This window comes from Biomphalaria glabrata, chromosome 18, assembly GCF_947242115.1.
Source record: "Biomphalaria glabrata chromosome 18, xgBioGlab47.1, whole genome shotgun sequence".
Lineage (NCBI taxonomy): Eukaryota > Metazoa > Mollusca > Gastropoda > Planorbidae > Biomphalaria > Biomphalaria glabrata.
The window spans coordinates 20,404,232-20,423,306 of NC_074728.1; the positions used below are offsets into that span (position 1 = coordinate 20,404,232).

A 19,075-nucleotide genomic window follows, 5' to 3' on the forward strand; every position below is an offset into this window, starting at 1 on the left:
TTTTTGTCCAAATACAATACGGTGGATGGTGATAGAAGTAATATTATAGATACAATTATATGGTATAGCGAAATAAACTCTTATATAAAAGTTACGTGTTTCTTAAATTATAGTCAGAAACGAACCTTGCGCCAAAACGGTTCGCGACAAAACGGCGGCGCCAAATCGGTCGCGCCAAAACGTCTCGTACCGTCTGTTTCTTTGACCAGTGGTTAACGAGCAGGGTGTCATGTGGACAGCACAACGATTAACCGCCTTTACTTTATCCAACTAAAATCAGATACCCATTAAAGTTGTGTGGACTCAGGGTCGCCTAAAGATCCCGAAATTCAAAATGCCAATCTTCACCGAGATTCGAACCCAGGTCCCCAGCCGAGCGTTTAACCGCTCAGCCACCACCACGTTCTCCTGCTCCAATCGCACTGACGAAAAGTCCGATGTCACAGCATGATCAGCTTTTACTTAAAGGCATCGATAAAAGTTTTCTGTTAATGAACACAGCATTCATCCGATCCTTAAAGGGAGCGCACACAAAAAAAAGGGCCAAATATTTTGTTGATGCCTTTGTGGAAATCTCTAAGAAAAAAGGTTGCTCTTAGTAGGGCATGCGTCCATTTTTATTTTTGTTTTTGTTTCAACTCTGCAGAAGCTCTTAGATATGCCACGCGTGCTGGGGAAGAAGCGGAACCAATAAGGAGCAGAGAACGGACTTGTCATTCAGAGGCCACAGTAAATGGATCCGAACCCTGAGGGCGACATAAACGCGTGTTGCATATCTAATCTGAAGCCACCCCGATGCCTGTCGAAGTGTTACTCTAGCTTTAAGATTGAAACCACCCCTGGTAAGCTACTTTTCTATATAGTTTTGGTGTAGTCTTACCTAATGCTAGTTACTTTTGATCAAGTAATTCAACTCCGCAGTTGTCTCACTACTAAAAATTAGAGACATCAGTAGGAGTGTGACTGATCTGGATAAACCACTCTGCTACCTATCAAGTGGGGCAGGAGTGGAAATCCCGAGGCAAGCAAGGAATTATACATTTGAATTTTAACTCGAGCTGAGTTGTGTTTGCTGAGCTCCATAAGGCAGCACGGAAACCTTCTCCCAGATACCTCCCTCCCCTCCTCCCATATTTCCACTAAAGAGATAGGACCAGTGTGTACTGGGTATGACTATTAAAAAACAAAAGAAAGTTTTATTGAGAACAATGAACCGTAATTGACATTGTTACACATCTTGTATCAAGTCACTCTGTCTGTCTGTCTGGTAAAAAGTCTGTACACGTTTTTTCTCCCACACCCATTCTGTGTTTAAGAGGAAACCTTGCCCAATACATCAGTGGCTTGGACAATACAAGAATCAACAAAAAACAATAACCAATTAGTCAATTAATTACTGGTAATTAATTATCTGGTTTGATACAAATCCTTCAGTAGTCACAGATATTGCTAAATATTTAAGGTTTCGTCCCCTTAGATAATTGTACACGTTATTTTTCCCACACCCATTCACGGATCAAGTGGAAACTTTAAACAAATAAATAATTTGTTGTACCTAATAAAACACGAATCTGTTAAAAACTTAACCAAATAGTTAATTACTTAATCACTTTGTTAATTATCGTATCATAGAAATAAATAACTTCCGCATTATAGATAGCATATATTTGTAAGCGCGGAGTTCTTTCCCTTAGATAAGTTATGTTTTTCTAAAAAAAAAAAAAAAAGGTTTTTCTAAAAATATTTTGCTTGTTAATTTTAACTTCCACTTCCTCGCTGCACCTACCTACTCGTCTTGTGCTCTGGGAATACGTGAGTTGCAATAGCAGGATAGGTAACTAGATGATCTCCACCGCCCTTATCGTGACGCCCTGGTGGGGATAATCCAAATAAAACAAATATTGGACAAGATACCATGTACGGAAACAATACCTCCCGTGGGCTACCAGGGTGGAGATTACATTGCGCTGGGTGGGGCTTGAAAAAAAGTCTCACATTTCACTGGTCCCGTAGTCACTGTCAACAAAAAAAAAAAATGGAGGTGGGGGGTGGGGGAGGGGACATGCTCATTGCTGGCCGTCCATTCACAGTTAGTATGCAGTAGTAACATGAAAACAAATCTCTACGGAGAATGAGCCTCGACTTCCTGAGGCGGGGAAGGGGGGGGGGGGGGCGATTCAAGTTCATGTTGACACCGCTAAACAAAAGTGAGTTACAAAATCTCGTTGACGGGCAGAGAAGTTGGTAAGAGGCTGTTGTTGTATATTTTGGTTCCAGTGGTTGGTGTGTAGCACCAAATAGCTGGTAAACAATTAAGCCGTTGAAGGCTTACTTTATCTTAACTAATAAAACTTAAAAAAAAAAAACATTGAATAACTTCCTCTAAAAAAAACAACAACTAAATAAAACTTTTATTTATAATATAGACACAAAAAATCAAGTGGATAAAATGAAAAAAAAATGTTGTAGACTAAAGTAATAAAATCAGACTCACTACAGTAACACAACCTTTCATTCTCACGTTCTAGAGTCGTCTTCCCTAAGACCAAATGACGACATCGCCACCTATGTTGCATCATTCACAACAAATCAATAACCTCTTCCCACCGTCACCATGGAAGCACACACACACACACACACACACACACACACTCCATAACAAGAGGCGATTCCTAATCATGTGTCATAATCCTTTTCTTTAGACAATTGTCACAAGGACCTTTGGCCTAATTCTTTTGCACCTTAATACGAGGAAAGGATAAAAATGTTTTTAGTTAGTTTGTTGTTTTTTTAGGCCCCAGCCGTATTCTGGCTTTATAGCTTCCCTATAAATATAATGACATTAATTAATCTACGAACATACTAGAATAAGTGATAAATAAGTTTCCATTCTTTCAGTGCCATGCTTTCACTTAATTAATATGCAAATTGTGTCAAAAATGATATGTTTTAAGTATATCTAGGCCATCTTTAGTGTTTCGGCTACACAGTCGTTATTCCGGCCCTGGAAAAAACTCTGAAAAATATTCCTTCCATTTTTACATATTTCCATTTCATTTACGCTTTGTGACAAATGACAATGGAGATATTAATTTTTATTTGCGAGTGGAAAGGCTAGTTACTTATAAGTCATTTGTACACAGTTGTAGTGTAGGTCAATTTTTTGTTTGTGTCGCCAATTTATCTAATTTTGTTAGAAGAATAATTTTTTTTTTGGTTTCTCTGTATTACATGTAACATGTTATTAATTTTGAATGTACTGATAAGGTTAATAATTAATATTTTTAAAATATATAAGTGTACTCTAAATGAATATATGGAGATGCTGTGGTTGAGGGGTAAAGCAATTGGAACCGGAAGTCCCGTGTTCGAATCCTGGTGAAGACTCTAGGTGGACCACTTCGGGGGCCAATTTTGGGTTTGTGTTTCCACACAAACTGTCATTGTAAACTTGTTAAAATATAGTTTTAGATCCGGCTCAAAGAATTTAGATAGTGAGAAAGATACAATAAATGTGTCATAAAAAAGATTAAGAAAAAAGATAAATGATGAAAGACAGCTTTGGAATCACATTTAGAGTTCGATCCTATCAATGCAAAGTACGATTAAGACCAGGAAGAGGCAGTTCTTACATAGGCCTATATACATGTGGGAAACCTTGTTATGACAAGTTTAAATAAATGGGACCTACATTTCTATCCATGCCTTTAGGCGCTATAAGTTCTTAATGACTCCACCTGTCGTAACGTGTTTGACCTGATACTATATCTTCCCAGTTCCGTGGAGTGCCTAAATACATAAACACGGTAGTGTCGTCTTAATAGACCTAGGGGAACTCAGCCTGTTTGCAGGTACAACCACTCAATGAACATATTGTCAGGAGAAAATGTCAGTTTAAAATACCGGAATTTTTTCATTCTCTTGTTTGAGCTTTTTTTTTTAAATCCATAATAGTGTCTACTTCCTGTTTAAAAACTGGTCCGCACTTGATAACCCAGTTATATTATAAGACCCGGGTAAAACAAAATGGGGGATGGGGCGTTGTGATGACAACGGGAAATACGAGGGCGTTCAATTAATTTTTTCAAGGTACAGCATATGTGTTATTTTGCATTTCAGTAATAATAATCAACAAGATTACAAAGAGAGTTTGTGTTATCACACAAACTCAGAGGCGGCCCCCGTCAGAGTCGGATCCCTGATGGATCCACCTAATAGCAAGGAATATTCAAGACGAAATTTAATTTTGATTGTCAAAAGTAATAATGTTTCAAAGATTCATTTGCCTCTGTAAAATAAAATAATGTTGTTTTTTTTTCTGTTTTACATGTTTCGGATGTTCGGATTTAAAAATAATTAACTTCTCGCTGGACGACGGAGGATGGCGGCGAGCAGCGTATAACCCTGCCTGGTCGTGCAGTTTGCGCGCTGGACTGTCTTTCGGATTTATCGATGGTTCCTGGTTCAAACTTTGCCCGCTCCCATCCCCCGTCGTCCTGTGGGGAGGTTTGGACTAGGAAGTAAACTATCTTCAACTCTGATGGAACATCCGAAACATTAAAACAAACAAACAACCCGGGACCGTCGAGATAATCAGTCCAGCACGCTAACCACTCGACGGCATTGCTCTTAACTTAATAACAAACTGGTTACAAACTAATAGCCTATTATTGATAAAGAGATGTATTACACATTACGGCATGTCATCTCTACCGGATATGTACAATATGTCAGACGAGCGATTTTAGATAATTTTTCAGCATTGATATATCATGCTTGTATTTCGATGTCTCAGCATGGCTATCAATAGAGCATAAGGATGTAGATCTACATAAACTAAACTTCTGATTTAGCACCCTTAAAATCTATATCTTCTAGATCAAGATCTAGATCTATAATATAAATTTGGAATAACTTAGATGTAATTTAGATTAGATTTATGAAAAAAAAAATCCTAGATTATCTATCAAAAGACTAAATACAACATTAAATTTAAAAATAGTAGATTAGTTTCAGTATATTAGGCTATAGCATTGCAATATTGATCTAGACGTTTGGAAATAAAAATCTACACTTTAAGTCTAGAAATTAATTAAAATTCTATATATTGATCTAGTCTATATCAGTCTAACTAGACATAGAATCTCTAGATCTAGACTCTACAACGATTTTAATTAGGATATAAATTCAAATCTAGTTCTATATTTACTGTAAAAAAATCTAGATCTAGTTTTAAAAATCTAGATTAGATCTAAATCTAGCTATCATACCTTTTTAAAATAACGATGGTTTAATAAACATTACTATACCGAGTTGTTTTAGCATGTTATTTGAAGAATTCATTCCATGTGACGTCAAAGGAAAAAAAATCCACTACGTCACACGGCCTAGTTAGACTAAAAATGTCTCCATCAATACGAGGCACTTATCAAGGGTTCATAGACATTGGTGCACCGAGGTTTTTTTTTTAGCATTACATTTAAAGAATGCATTCATAAGACGTCAAAAGAAAAAAAATCCATTACGTCACAATGGGCTAGTAACAAAAAAAAATGTTTTTATTAAGAGATTTAACGAGGGTTCATAGTCTTAAATATACAGAGTTCTAATAGAATTCATTTAAGGAAAAACAAACAAAACGCACATAAATAAGCGGCTTTATCCTGATGGGGGCACTAAACAAGAAATAAATAAAATTTGATTATTTAAACATTTTTAAGGATTTAGTTTAGCACCATATCATGCTAAGGCGTTACGCTACTGCACGAAAGTCGCTGCATAAAAATACATTTTACGAAATGTGCTTGCATTCTTAGCTTTTATAAACAAACATGAATTTTTTTCTTTCAATCTTAGCAGCTAGTTGACCAGAAAAAAACACCCTTAACTAATATTTATATTTGTTGTGAACATATCTTGTACATTTTATAAATAGATTAGACTTAGTGATACTGATAATACATAGTTATTGTTGTTCTTTGTTAACAATGCCTTCCTTAATTTAGGTTATTGTTTTAGAATTCGTGTATTTTTATGAAAAAATCGCTTGCATAATTATTTTTATTAATTAAACGGTTTGCTTTTAGAAAAGCAAAAGTAGCCGTTGCACCCGCTACAAGAGGTTTTGATGAGCTCGAGATTGATCTTACAACCGAAGCAGGACGTTTTGGCGCAGCCGTTTTGGTGCATGGGACGTTTTTGATGCACGGGACATTTTGGCGCGAAATGTTTTTTGATCACATTATTTACATTCATTGTATTATTTCTTTAAAAAGGATTATATATATCTATGTTTTGCATGAGTGTTTGTATTAAGACGTATTTTTTATGTACAGAACAAGAGATATATTTGTCAGTTATTCTTGTTATTTAAGTTTTGTATTTAATTACTGTTAGATCAGTAACATTACACAAGACCAGACAGCCCCATCCATACTTCACGTGCATGAAATAGTCAAAGTTATTTTTTTTTTCAAATAAGTGGCGAGGGGTGGGTAGAATGCAGTAGGGCATATAGGACAGGCTGTACTAAACCACCTCTTTCTGTCATAATAACGTAGTGTCACAGTCTCGGTTGACATTGCCAGTTATATGTTCACCTCAGGTTAAGAGGGTGAAAAGACACGTGAAACTCCTGATATAGAAACAGGAAGTAAGGATGACTAAATTGACTTTTAGTTCAGTCAAGTAGTATCCTTTGGTCCAGGGCAGTCAAGTAGTATCTTTTGGTCCGGTCTGGACAGTAGTGACTTAGAGAGTCAAGTAGTAATTTTGAGTTAACGAAGTATCTTTTGGGCAGTCGAAGCCAGTGGTCACTTGAGACATGTATTTCTAGTAGTTAGTATTCTGTACTATTATTACTAAAGTATTTGTTACCCGCTGTGATGAGGACGTTACTTGAAGTCTATTTAGGAGAATTTGACATGTTGGATATATTTGATACCGCTGTTATGCGGATGTGACTTTGTTTCTTATTGGAGCATGTAACAGCCAAGAAGTGCGGTATTAGTATTGTCATCAAATAAACTTTTATATTTTGTCTGCCAAAGTGAATTTAAGTCAGCCTGTAATATCTATGTTTGTCACGTGTCACGTGTGACTCCAGGAAGCACGAACCCAGCCGTCTAAGACATTCGCGACACACTAATAGTAACCAGCCTCATGTGTAATATTATAATACTACGTCAACACACACTTAGCGTTTACACGTCGATCTGTTAGAACAGTGATGCCCAACATAAATCGACCTGCGGGCCATTTTAATTTTCAACACTGGTGTCGCGGGCCACATAAAGGAAAGGTACAAAAACGAAATGAAATTGACTTGAAACTATTTGATTAGAAACCTGTGGATCTAACACTTACATTCATTAATGGGATAGTATTATCTTTTTTTTTTTTTTCAAGCGTCAGAAAAAGGCTTCATTTCTCTACTAAAAAATATGAGCAACAGTGTAGCTAGCTTTACCAACGACTCATTTTCTTGTCTCTTTTTGGTAAATATTAACATTAATCTTCCAATCTCTAGACGTAGTTTAACAATCTTTTGATTCAAATGACGTCGAATTTGTTTTATAATTGCGTTTCTTTAAAAAAAAAACACCAGCCAACCTTTATTTACAACTCAAATATATTGGCTAATTATCATGTTCTGCTAAAAAAGTAAAGGTTATTGTATTAGTCTTTTTTTTTTTTTTTTTTTTTAAATTCTACATTAAGAGTTTCATAAAGGCACAAATGTTGGTCATGGTACCAATCAATCGGAGTAAAATTGATGGCCCTAACGTAGGAAAGAGACATTTTTAAACCTTTTCCTTAGGGGGTAGTAGCGGATTTTATGTACTTTGTGCCGACATTTCGGCGGGCCGGATGGAACCACGTCGCGGGCTGCCCGCGGGCCGTATTTTGGGCATCACTGTATTAGAACATAGAAGGGGAAATTCTGAATGTCGTATCCACGTAAAGCTTTTTCATTTGACTGCTCCAACTGCCATTTGATGTTCTACCGAATAGTAAAATTCTTTTCCTTGTCATTTCCTCAGAGTCGTACAAAAAAAGCTTTTCTTTCAGCTCAGGTGAAACTAGTTCTGGTATACTAATGAAATAGTCAAAGTTGACCTTTGTTCAGGCTGTGGAGGAGCTCCTAGCATTTCATTTCATTGCGTGTCAAATTCTCCAGAATAGACTTCAAGTAACGTCCGCATCACAGCGGGTAATAGATACTGAATTACTTTACGCAAAGCGTCTATTTAGGCAATTTCGCATGCACTGCTGCTGAAGTTCCCTGTAGAGCGCTGTTTATGATACAAGATAGGATCTGTGTGACCAGTCAGAAGGAGATGATCGCCAGACGCATGACGCCAACGACCAGTATTCGGTACTGGTCTTGTCTTCATTTGTTTGGCTTAAGCTGCATCAAAAAGAGATGTGTCACCCAAATCACCCTTACCCAATTTCTTAAAATATATCTTTTAAAAGTACCTTAGCTTTTTTTTTTTGGATATTAATCTGATGTCAATTTTTTTTTTTTTTTGAATATCTTTTGGAAAGAAAGTAAAGAATGTCTTCCAGTGCGCTTAACAGAACTCACATATAGATAAAGGGTAGGGGCAAACATGCCATTACCATTCAGGTATCTGACATAATCTATTCATGAAATAAGCAAAATCTTTATAACAAAAAATTCCGATGGATAATGTTAGAATTCATGCTATACATACAATATTATAGTAGGTTGAAATAAACATTGTTATAAAAGCTACGCGCTTATTAAATTATCGTCAGTTATATCTCGCGCCTAAACATCCCCAGCGCCAAAAACAGTCTCGCACCAAAACGGCTGCGCCAAAAACGGCCACGCCGAAACGGCTGCGACAAAACGTGTCGTACCGTCTTACAACACTCTTATCCCTCTCTCTCTCTCTCTCTTTTCTTTCTTCATATCTCTTCCTTCTTTCTTTCTTATTTTTCATCTTTTACCCCCCCCCTCTTTCTTTCTCTTCATATCTTTACCCTCTTTCTCTCTCTCTCTTTTCACCCCTCCGTCACCTCTAAATTGCCTATTGTAACTGTAAACAGAAAGAAACAGCAATACAATCAAAAGTCTTCAGTCCTGCGGAATACTGTTTGACCAGCAGACCTTAAGCCCGGCTCCATTGACAAGATCCAACTTCAACTTGGCGCCCCCGAAATTCGAAGATGAAGGGGAGCCCACTTCGTCCTTGTCTGTCTTGCCCTATAACAAGTTGAGGCTCTCAAACATTTACTCTCCCTTGGACGGGACCAGCGATGATTTGTTCTCAGGTATAAATAAGATAAACATTTAGAGATAAACATTTAGAGATAAACATTTAGAGATAAACATTTAGAGATAAACATTTAGAGATAAATATTTAGAGATAAACATTTAGAGATAAACATTTAGAGATAAACATTTAGAAATAAACATTTAGAAATAAACATTTAGAGATAAACATTTAGAGATAAACATTTAGAGATAAACATTTAGAGATAAACATTTAGAGATAAACATTTAGAGATAAACATTTAGAGATAAATATTTAGAGTTAAACATTTAGAGATAAACATTTAGAGATAAACATTTAGAGATAAACATTTAGAGATAAACATTTAGAGATAAACATTTAGAGATTAACATTTAGAGATAAACATTTAGAGATAAACATTTAGAGATAAAAATATAAATAAAGCTTATGGGAATAAGGGGAATACTTAGAGGAGGGCAAGTGGGTCAAACGCTTCGGGCGCCGGAACGAAAAGGGGGGGGGGCGCTCAAATGGGTGTAACTAAATAAAATGTATATTTCTGTCGCTAAATTCTTTAACTTCATTTCCATTTTTTGTAAGTTTTTCAATGCTTACTGGTGACTCTTTACTAGTGCTAATATGAATTAAGTACACTGGGGGGGATGTGGGTATCGCCAAAAGGCCTTGCCACTCCTTGAAGCGAAGAAAAGAGAAATTGCTTTAAAAAGGCTACTCTAGCAGCATGTGATGTGTATGGCTAGTTAGCTTATTCTCTAGTCCATTCCATCTAACATCCCTTATCTGTTCTGTAAAGATGCTATGGTATGATTTAAGTACATAGAGATTGACAGATAAACAATGGCGATTTTCATAGCCTACTAAAAATTATTCACAGTTATCTGCTATTTGTTTACATTTTAGTTTGATGTTTCGAAAAAAAAAATGAAAATAGATGATCTATCGTTTCAAGCAATGTATAATTAATCAATACATTCACATTCTGTTAAGTGAATAGACAAAAAAAAAAAAAACGCTTGCTATTTATGGATTCATCTCTATTTATAATACATCTTTACCATAGTTCCATTCGTACCTTCGTAGAAACTAAAACCTTTGGGGTGGAAAACTAAGCCTTGGTGGACACAGATCCAGTGGCGTAGCTAGGAATGTGCTATCATTTGGGAGCCTAGGTGGACTTGACTCTTTGGGGGCCCAAGCATTTTGCGTAATATTTAATATTTAATGTAAAATAAACAATAATTTCGAACACACATTTGGGTCCACGGGATATTTTCAATTTCTTCCTAGCTACGCCACTGCACGGATCTCGAAAAAGGCTCAACGATTTTTCTAGAAATTTGATTATCTCCTTGGCCATACTTTTTCAAAATAAATAAATATAAATTTGGCTAGAGAACTAGAAAATATTTATCTGGAACAGAATATAGGCCACGTCTTCGGATATTTCCGCAAAAAGGCATAACATTATTCAATAGTTTAATAAAATATATGTTCAGGAACATTTTGTGCATCTTCTTCTAGGTCTAGATCTATAAAGCCAATCATTGGAATATTATTTAGTCAAGTAGATTTATACATTCGCTTGACCTGCGTTAATTGTCGGGGGAAGGCAGGGGTGTGGTTAGTTATTAAGAGAAAAATAATCGCTCTACAAGTAGGCCTAAAGTTGCATAAAGGAAGTATTATCTTTTTTTTTTAAATGCATTTAACGTGTTCTTCTTCTGTGTGACAATATTACCCGGGCATGCTACCCTGCCTCATAGTGGCGCCCGGGTGGAAACGATCGTAAGAGGAAACGATTAGGCTAAAGGGTAGCGAAACAAGACTCCCGTGGGGGTGCCTCAGGGGATGCGATCCTCATTGCACTGTGCGGAGTTGTAAAAAAGCTCCCACGACCTTGTCACAATCCAGGCTCCGTTTCTCAAGGGGCCGTTACATAAATGGCGTGTCCTGCACGGTTAGCCTGGTATAGAAAATGAAAATGGTCTTAGTTTACGCGGCCTCTTGCCACGAGTCTGACCCACCCGCCAGACAGAACAGTGTACACTTTTCTCATTCAGGCCCGTGAAAGGGAGCTCTTGTTTACTTTTGCTGGCCTAGAGTTCCAAGAGCCGAAGGCTCAACTCTACCTGACAGTTTCAAGAAGAAGAAGAATATTTGACAATATACACTATTCCAAGTCTTGATACATTTCACCAATCAACCTTCAAGTGGAAGCACTTTCCAATTCGTAATTATCGCGGATCAGGTCGATAATTTAAAAGTTCATTTGATGGTCGGTATCTCGGCTAAGTAAATGTGTCCAAGATACAGAAGTAGATTATTGACTATCGGAATTCCTGATAACTATTTGCTAAAAGTGTCATTCATATTATTAGAAAGCTTATATCAACTCACTCTGTCTGACTGTCTGGTACAGTTTATGTACACGTTATTTCTCCCACAAGGGGGCACGTTGGCTGAGTGGTTAAGGGCGTGATTTCTGAAACTGTGGGTCCTGGGCACGAATCTCGGTGAAGAATGGGATTTAGGGTTTCGGGATTTTTAGGGCGCCCCTGAGTCCGCCCAACTCTAAGGGGTACCTGACTTTAATTGGGGAGATGTAATTGGGGAAAGGAAAGTCGGTTGGTCGTTGTGCTGGCCACTTGACACCCTGTTCGTTAACCGTTGGCCAAGGAAACAGATTACCATCACATCATCTGCCCTATAGATCGCAAGGTCTGAAAGGGGAACTTTTTTCAATTCTCCCACACCCCAATCTCGGATCAAGTTGAAATTTTGCAAAATTATTTCTTGTACATGACAACACAAGAATCAATTTTAAAAAATAATAACCTTTTAGTTCATTAATTATTGGTCAATAATTATTTTGTTTGGAATAGAAAAAGGGAAAGAAATTGAACTTGACAGATGTCGTCGTATAAGATGAATTAGTCCCCTTTATACTTTGTTTAGAGAATCAGGTCGTCGTTTAAAAGTTTGAAACTAGCAATATATAGCTATGAAACCTTCTATTTCCATAACCACTTCAGTGGCACAGTGATTATTGTATTGGCTTAAGGAGGCCCTCAAGTATGAAGCTATCACAGTAACATTATCCCAGATACCCCATTCTTCCCGGCCCCCTTTTCTCCCAACTTGTCCAGACAAAAAATAGGATCATAGCGTATTGAGAATGCTAATAGCATGAAATTGCACTACACAAAACAATTAATATAAACATTGTTTATACCACCGATTTATTGTTGCTAGTCTAGAGTCTAGATCTATTACACATTTAATTACATGACTGATCCAAACTAATTGATACAATTACACTTTCTATAAGATTTATTTTTTTTAAAGTAATTTTAATCTTTTTCTGTTTTTTGTTTTTTGTTTTTTTGTAATGCTAATTTTTAAAATTTACTTATTACATGCTTTTTTTCCCCCACAGAAATTAGTGATTCCCCCCAACTGCAAGATGACTTCCTGTTAAAAAGCGTTGACTGTTTCTCTTTTCCTTCTTTGGAGAATAAAGGCAAGATCTTGTAAACATTGTAATTACGTCATTAGATAATGTGTAGTAATCTACAGCACTTTACCCCTGTTATGACGTAGATAAGAGAGACCCAAAGCATAGTTTAGACGACACTTTGCAACAGAGTGGAATACTAACCAATACGCTGTTAGACATTAAATGAATCTGCGTCTATGTTAGTTAAGAAATTTAGTTTGAATGTCATAAATCTACCTGTTGGACTATTTATCAAGTAAAACTTTTTTTTTTTAGCGATGAGAGGTCTGCACCTCCCCTATCGACGCCACTGCCACTAACAATGAGAACCCCCCCCCCCCCCCCCCCTTTTTACAAAGCTTCTATCAACTCACTCCACTTGCTCTCTGGTACAAATTTTGTACACGTTATTTCTCCCTTTCCCAATTCTCCGATCTAACCCTAACCCTATCCCTGATAACACATGAATCAGTATCAATAAAAACAAATTAAGCAATTCAATTATTGATGTGTTCGATACAGAAAAGGGAAATAAATAAAGTATTAGGATATATGGCTGTAAATGTAAAGTTACTTCCCCTTTTAATAAATTAAAAAGTATTTTTTTTTTATTTGACTTGTTTACTCTTCACGCGAGTCCATTCGTTATAGAAGGCCTCAACACCAGCCTGCAACGTCACAACATGTGGGCAGTTTAGTCCAGGCTCAGGTCTTCTATACTGATTGGTCTCGCTTCGCGTCCCAATCATTATTCACTTCTACTAACTCTAACATCGCGAAGATATATTCCCTTACGAGACCGGAGAACACGCTGTGTACAATAAAATATATTGATGAAACCTAAACCAAGCCCTAATGTAAGATCCCATAAACTTGTATCAAGTATAATTACTTTAACCACTTCTTATTGGATTGAAATTGTCTGGAGAAGTCTTTGTCAGTTCTGTCAAAACGTGAAAAAAATAATTACGGAGATAAAGAGTTAAATACATTCATATAAAACACTCATGGGGTCCAATCGCGGTGAATACTGGCATTGTAAATTTCGGGAGTCCACCCAACTCTAATAGGTTCCTGACTTAAGTTGGGGAAAGTAAAGGCGGCTAGTCGTTGTGCTGGCCACATGACACCCCGCTCGTTAGCCTTTGGCCAAAGATGACCCTAACGTCATAGGCCCTGTAGATCGCAAGCTCTGAAAGGCTTTACTATTTTAAAATAATTGCACTAAATTGCATTGCTAATTGATAATGTGATAAATAATATATATATATATATATTGTGTAATATTCTATTACAGATGTAAGCTATGAACTAAAAAATGAAATTTTGAAGAGCTTAAAAGGAGAGAATAACTCGCACTACCAAGGGGATTACAGTTTCCTGACGTCTCCTCCCTTGTTGCCCCTGGGCATCCATGAGATTGATACAAATATTAATCATTTCTATAAATCTAAAATACCAATGCCTGTTCCCAAAAATTTTTCAAGAAATCAATCTCCGAAGCCACGAGAGTCACCACGTGTGCCCTTCTCTGCGGCACTAAGCATGGAGTCTTGCTCTGGGCAGAAGGCGAATTCCAGAAATGCAGAGAGCAACCATTCCTGCATCACAGTCAACTCTGCTTTGTCAAGTGCGACGCCGAGGAGTCCACTTAGTGCAAACATGTGCCCTAAAATCTCTACCTGTAGAAAGAGTCTGGCGCCAGCGATACCGAAACCGAAGTCCGTGTCGAGTTTTGCACTTTGCAGCACTTCGCCTCAGGTGATTGATCACCAGAGCTGGCTGCTCAGCAGCATCCCTTCGGAGAGATACTCCAGCAACTATGGGACCAGAGGTTTCGGACTGCGCGACTCCACGAAAATCAGCACAGGGGCATCGAGTCTGGCGTTCAGCAGCAGTGAAGGAGAAAGCAGATCGGCCCAAAGGAAATGGACCTCGGAAAAGGCAGAGAGGCCGAGAAGAAACACGTCCGACGGAAAGAACAGAGAGAAAAAACAAACAAACTGGAAAAACGTAAAAATGTCAAAAGCTCAGGCTTTCGAAGTGAAAAACGACGCAGAGACTCAAAAAGTTGACGCCACTAAAATCGATTGTAATTCACCGAATGCATTCGACAGTGCGCCTCATAACGTGGACAAGAGGTTGCACATCGAGGGCGACACGGAGAGTGAGCAAGAAAACCACTACGGCGATCTCATGTCGACACTAGATGGATTATCAAATGCTCGGTCACTTAAAGTGACCAGGCTTAGGAAAACGCCCAATTGTATCAGCAACATTTTAGTAGACAGCTACACGCAGACGAAGAGTCAACCCAGTAATAACGATGCCCCACCGCAACCCCAAGAGCAGGCGCTTAAGTCTTGCCTGAAGGCCAAGCAGACCACGAGCAAGACCAAGTTGGAGACGGCAAACACAGAAGACAGACTCACACAGCAGAGGGTTAAAAAGGAAGCCTTGTACAAATCGTATCGCCAAGAAAGCGCGCCGGTAAAAGAAGCGGCGACAAACCATGGCAAAAAGCAACAAGGCAAACTCGAAAAACAGGTGAAACGAGTTAAGAAAAAGAAACCAAAAGTGGCTAAAGAGTTCACTGATCGGACAAGTGCCAATCGTTCTGAAACCAACCTCCAGGATCGCCCTGACTTGTGCTTGATTAGCACGCATACCCGAACAGCCGAAAATAATGCCTGTACTAACATTGCTATTTCTCCGGCTCTCGATAGTGATAACATCGATACCGCCAGCCCAGTCTTCGATACGCTAACAGGAAGCGAGTACGATTACTGTAAAAAAAAAACTCAAAAAAATTTGCAAACATCATGTAAAACGCTGGTCACTAGTAAAATAAATCTGCGGAATGGTACAAATCTGATTGAGGACTCTGTTAAGCCTAAGAGGAGCGTATTTTTGGCAGACCAGAAAGACCAAGTTAAAAGAGAAACAAGAAGTCCCAGCAAAAAAAAGAAAAAACTAGTCAGTACTCTTGCTTCGCAAGCTCTCAAGAGAAGTGAAAAAAGCAATGGCAACGTCCCAGTGAACAATTTAAAAGAAAACCAACGCATTTCACCTGGAAGAAAGACGTTCCCGAAACTAACATCTTCACGTGTGAAATCTCTTAAAGAGGCCAACAGCTCGATGCCTGGGAAAAGAGACCATATTTCAGAAGTAGAGTTTAACAAGGATTCGGTTGCCGCACTTGATAAGAAAAAGAGTTCGGCCCATAAGAAAAGATCAAGCTCTGTGAAAAAGCCCAAAGAAAAATCTCTTTCACAGTCTTCGAAAAAAGTTAAAATTGATGTCGATGATAAAATAGCCAATACTGATTTTACTGCTAAAGAAAAAGACCGAATCACGGCCAGAAAATCTGAGCGTAGTTCTTCCTCCCAAAAAAAGTTCCTAAACTTAACGCAAGACTTTAAGAGAAACGTTTCCCCGCCCACGTTTAGTAACGCCAAAAAGTCAGCTGACTTTGAGAAAAAACAAGAGACTGATGATAAAGTGTGTGTTCGATCATTATCAAAAAATATACCTGAAGCTAAACATTCAAGAATTAAAATCTACCCAGCAGACGCTGGGCATTGTGCGGTACCGTGCATGCCCAAAAGACACAGCTCAACACCGCCCCAATCAGAGGAAAAACGTATTCTCTGTGAAGAGAATGACATTGTAACGTTTGACGCACAGGAACCGAGTACAAACAGCTTACTGTCTAACGCACAAAAGCCTCATTCGACTTCAACTGAAACAGCTCAAAATGCGACCAGCAAAATCTTTTCTCATTCCTCAGGAGCAAAGATATGTATGAAAAGCAAGTCTTCAAACAGGGGGCATAGTCTGGACTCCAACACTTGGATGCAAAGGAGAGATGAACGACCAGAGTCCACATCAACCTTTTCGAACGAGGCGTCCTTTGACAACGGCTTTGATGCGCTAAGGAAAAGTACTAGTTCAGCGGTGTCGCTTTTAAAGATGACGGACTGCACTAGCAGCCAGGAGGCTAGACAGGACCTCGCGGGCGGCGACCAAGGGGTAAGTAGCGGTGGGTTCTCCTCTTCTTTCACGTCCGTCAAGAGCATGACTAATCTGAAGCTGGATGAGTTCAAGGCCATCTGGCATGGTCAGAATCCCAAAAAGGTGTCTGCAATGTCCACCTCTAGGGTCTACATCAGCTCGAATTCCTACATTATCCCGATAAGAAACCTGGCTTGGAACAGTTCTTCAGATAGGCCCAGCTTTGCAGAAGCACCTGAGAAAGAACCAGAGCCTAACAGCCGGCACATCGAGCTAGGTCTTATCTTTGTGATGCTTTTTATTCAGATAATTCTGCACTACTTTGTTTCCTCGCAGTAAAGCCTCTAGCAGACTAGTGCGTCTAGGTACGAATGTGCTGCTCTCTTTCACGTGCTGCCGAAGGTTATATGCTTGAAAAACTATTGTTCTTTACATGGTACTTTTATGAAGAAAAAAAAGTTCACTGAAATACTTGAGCGGTTGTCTCTGCATTTGCTGGTCGAAGATGCTTGCTGCAGTTTACGTGACAATTTAGAAAACAACACAATTATCTGCAATGCCAATTTAAACAGAAATGCATTGGAGGAAAAAAGCCAACATAATTTTGAAACACCGTAGCTAACTTAAATCAATGTCGAACCAAAAAAACTTTAAGTCCGGGTTCAATTTCTGTTGCTTTTTAAAATTAGCTCCTAAAATGTTGCTTAACTTAGTTACTTGCTTTTACGCTGAGGTGTTTGTGATTTGATGAACTTTCTGAATCCCATGTTCACGAGGATGATCAGTGCCGGTTACCATAAATATAAACAGGGTCGGCCTTAGGCAAAGTGAATGTGGTGGCCCCAAATGAAATAGAAAATTTTTAATCAACAGTGAAAAACTCAAATACGCAATTTATTTCAAACCTAGTGTATTCCAACAAAAATACTGGGGACAGGTTTCGCTATTTCTTCTCTAAAAAAAATTGTTATGTGCCCTTATCGAGTTGCCCATCAATCTGAGGCCCTAGCTAGTTTGCCTATACCTAAGGTTGATCCTGATATGAATCTTATTATATCAAAAGTAGTCACAGCGATCCTACTAAGAAAAAGAGCTCTTGCCTGTTGCCTACAACAGGATTATATAATCAGAATTATTATTGCATTAAAAAGACGCAACACTAGATCGATGGGGAAGGGGGAGGGGGTTACAACTTTTGTTTGAAATGATCTAGACCTTTTTGGCTGAAACTGTAACAATGTCAATTCGAAACTTAACGCATAGGTGCGCTAGACGCTATCTCCACTCTCCATCAGTGTTGACAAATTCAAATGTATCTATAAAAATACATCTATTTGAAAAGTATTATACCGAGTATTCATATTGTTTCAAATTTTTTGTTTTTGTTGTTGTTTTAGGCCTACATTTTTCAATTTAAAAAAAAAAATCAAATTGCGCACTCGAAATGCTATACGCGTAAAAAGAAATGTAAAAATCCTGGCTACGCCCATGGGTTAGGGTTGAGAATAAACAACTTAGGTGTCATTGTAAAAATCTTCGCCAGGAGTTTCTCGTGTATTTCTTGATCTTTCGCGTCATCTTCACATTATTGAGTTCGGCGGAACTTTTTTCATTAACAGGAAAAGGGGCGAAGGGGAATAACTGGCGTCTAAGACAGTAAGCTTTAGGCTGGAAGGATTCGTTAGCCTTGGCTAGCAACCCGCCTAGCAGAAGGAAAACTGAATTCAAACCTCTGCAGCCTTACATCCATACCCAAAGCATGAGAAAATGTTTCGTGCGTCAACCCAGAGGAAAAATAAGGAGCCGCCGACACTTAGGCAGTTGCAGCACACAGGCGCTACACTCCGTCAGAGCCTGCGACGTCGCTGATCCCAAGCTGTATATGTCGTTTGCAAAGAATTACATAATGTGCCCTAGAACTGTATTTTTTGAAAAGAAATTCGTTTAATAATATCAGATATAGGTTTGTGTAAAACAGTTTTTAAACTACTTCAACGGCTGGTAAAATTCATGTTTCAACTTTAGTGTTTTCCATGTTAGGCTATAAGTAAAGAGATCGTGTAAGACGCCTACAAACCAACATCTTCTCTTTAAGATGTTGAAGAGAGATTTTGTGGGTCCATTCTGAAATTTCGAGAGTTCGCGGTTTAAAACTCATTTTATCAGGGTGACATCTTCTCAAATGATCCTCCAGCGTAACTAGTTTCATATCGAAATAAAAAAGTCACTTAAGCAACCGTTTGTTTGACAAGAATTGAATTAATCCCAATTTTAAATA

The 19,075-nt window shown here is 38.2% G+C and overlaps 1 protein-coding gene across 2 annotated transcripts in view; it reads left to right on the top strand.

Moving 5' to 3' along the window:
* The window catches only part of LOC106070559 (uncharacterized), a 35,321-nt gene extending 17,180 nt beyond the window's left edge, over positions 1 to 18,141 (top strand). For both annotated transcript variants that reach the window (XM_056017437.1, XM_056017438.1), the window contains 4 exons: positions 647 to 842; positions 9,079 to 9,303; positions 12,724 to 12,807; positions 14,081 to 18,141. In XM_056017437.1, the coding sequence (XP_055873412.1) occupies positions 734 to 842; positions 9,079 to 9,303; positions 12,724 to 12,807; positions 14,081 to 17,136 (3,474 nt within the window). In that variant the 5' untranslated portion in view covers positions 647 to 733 and the 3' untranslated portion in view covers positions 17,137 to 18,141. The remainder of the gene's footprint in view (positions 1 to 646; positions 843 to 9,078; positions 9,304 to 12,723; positions 12,808 to 14,080) is intronic.
* Positions 18,142 to 19,075: the final 934 nt, after the last annotated feature.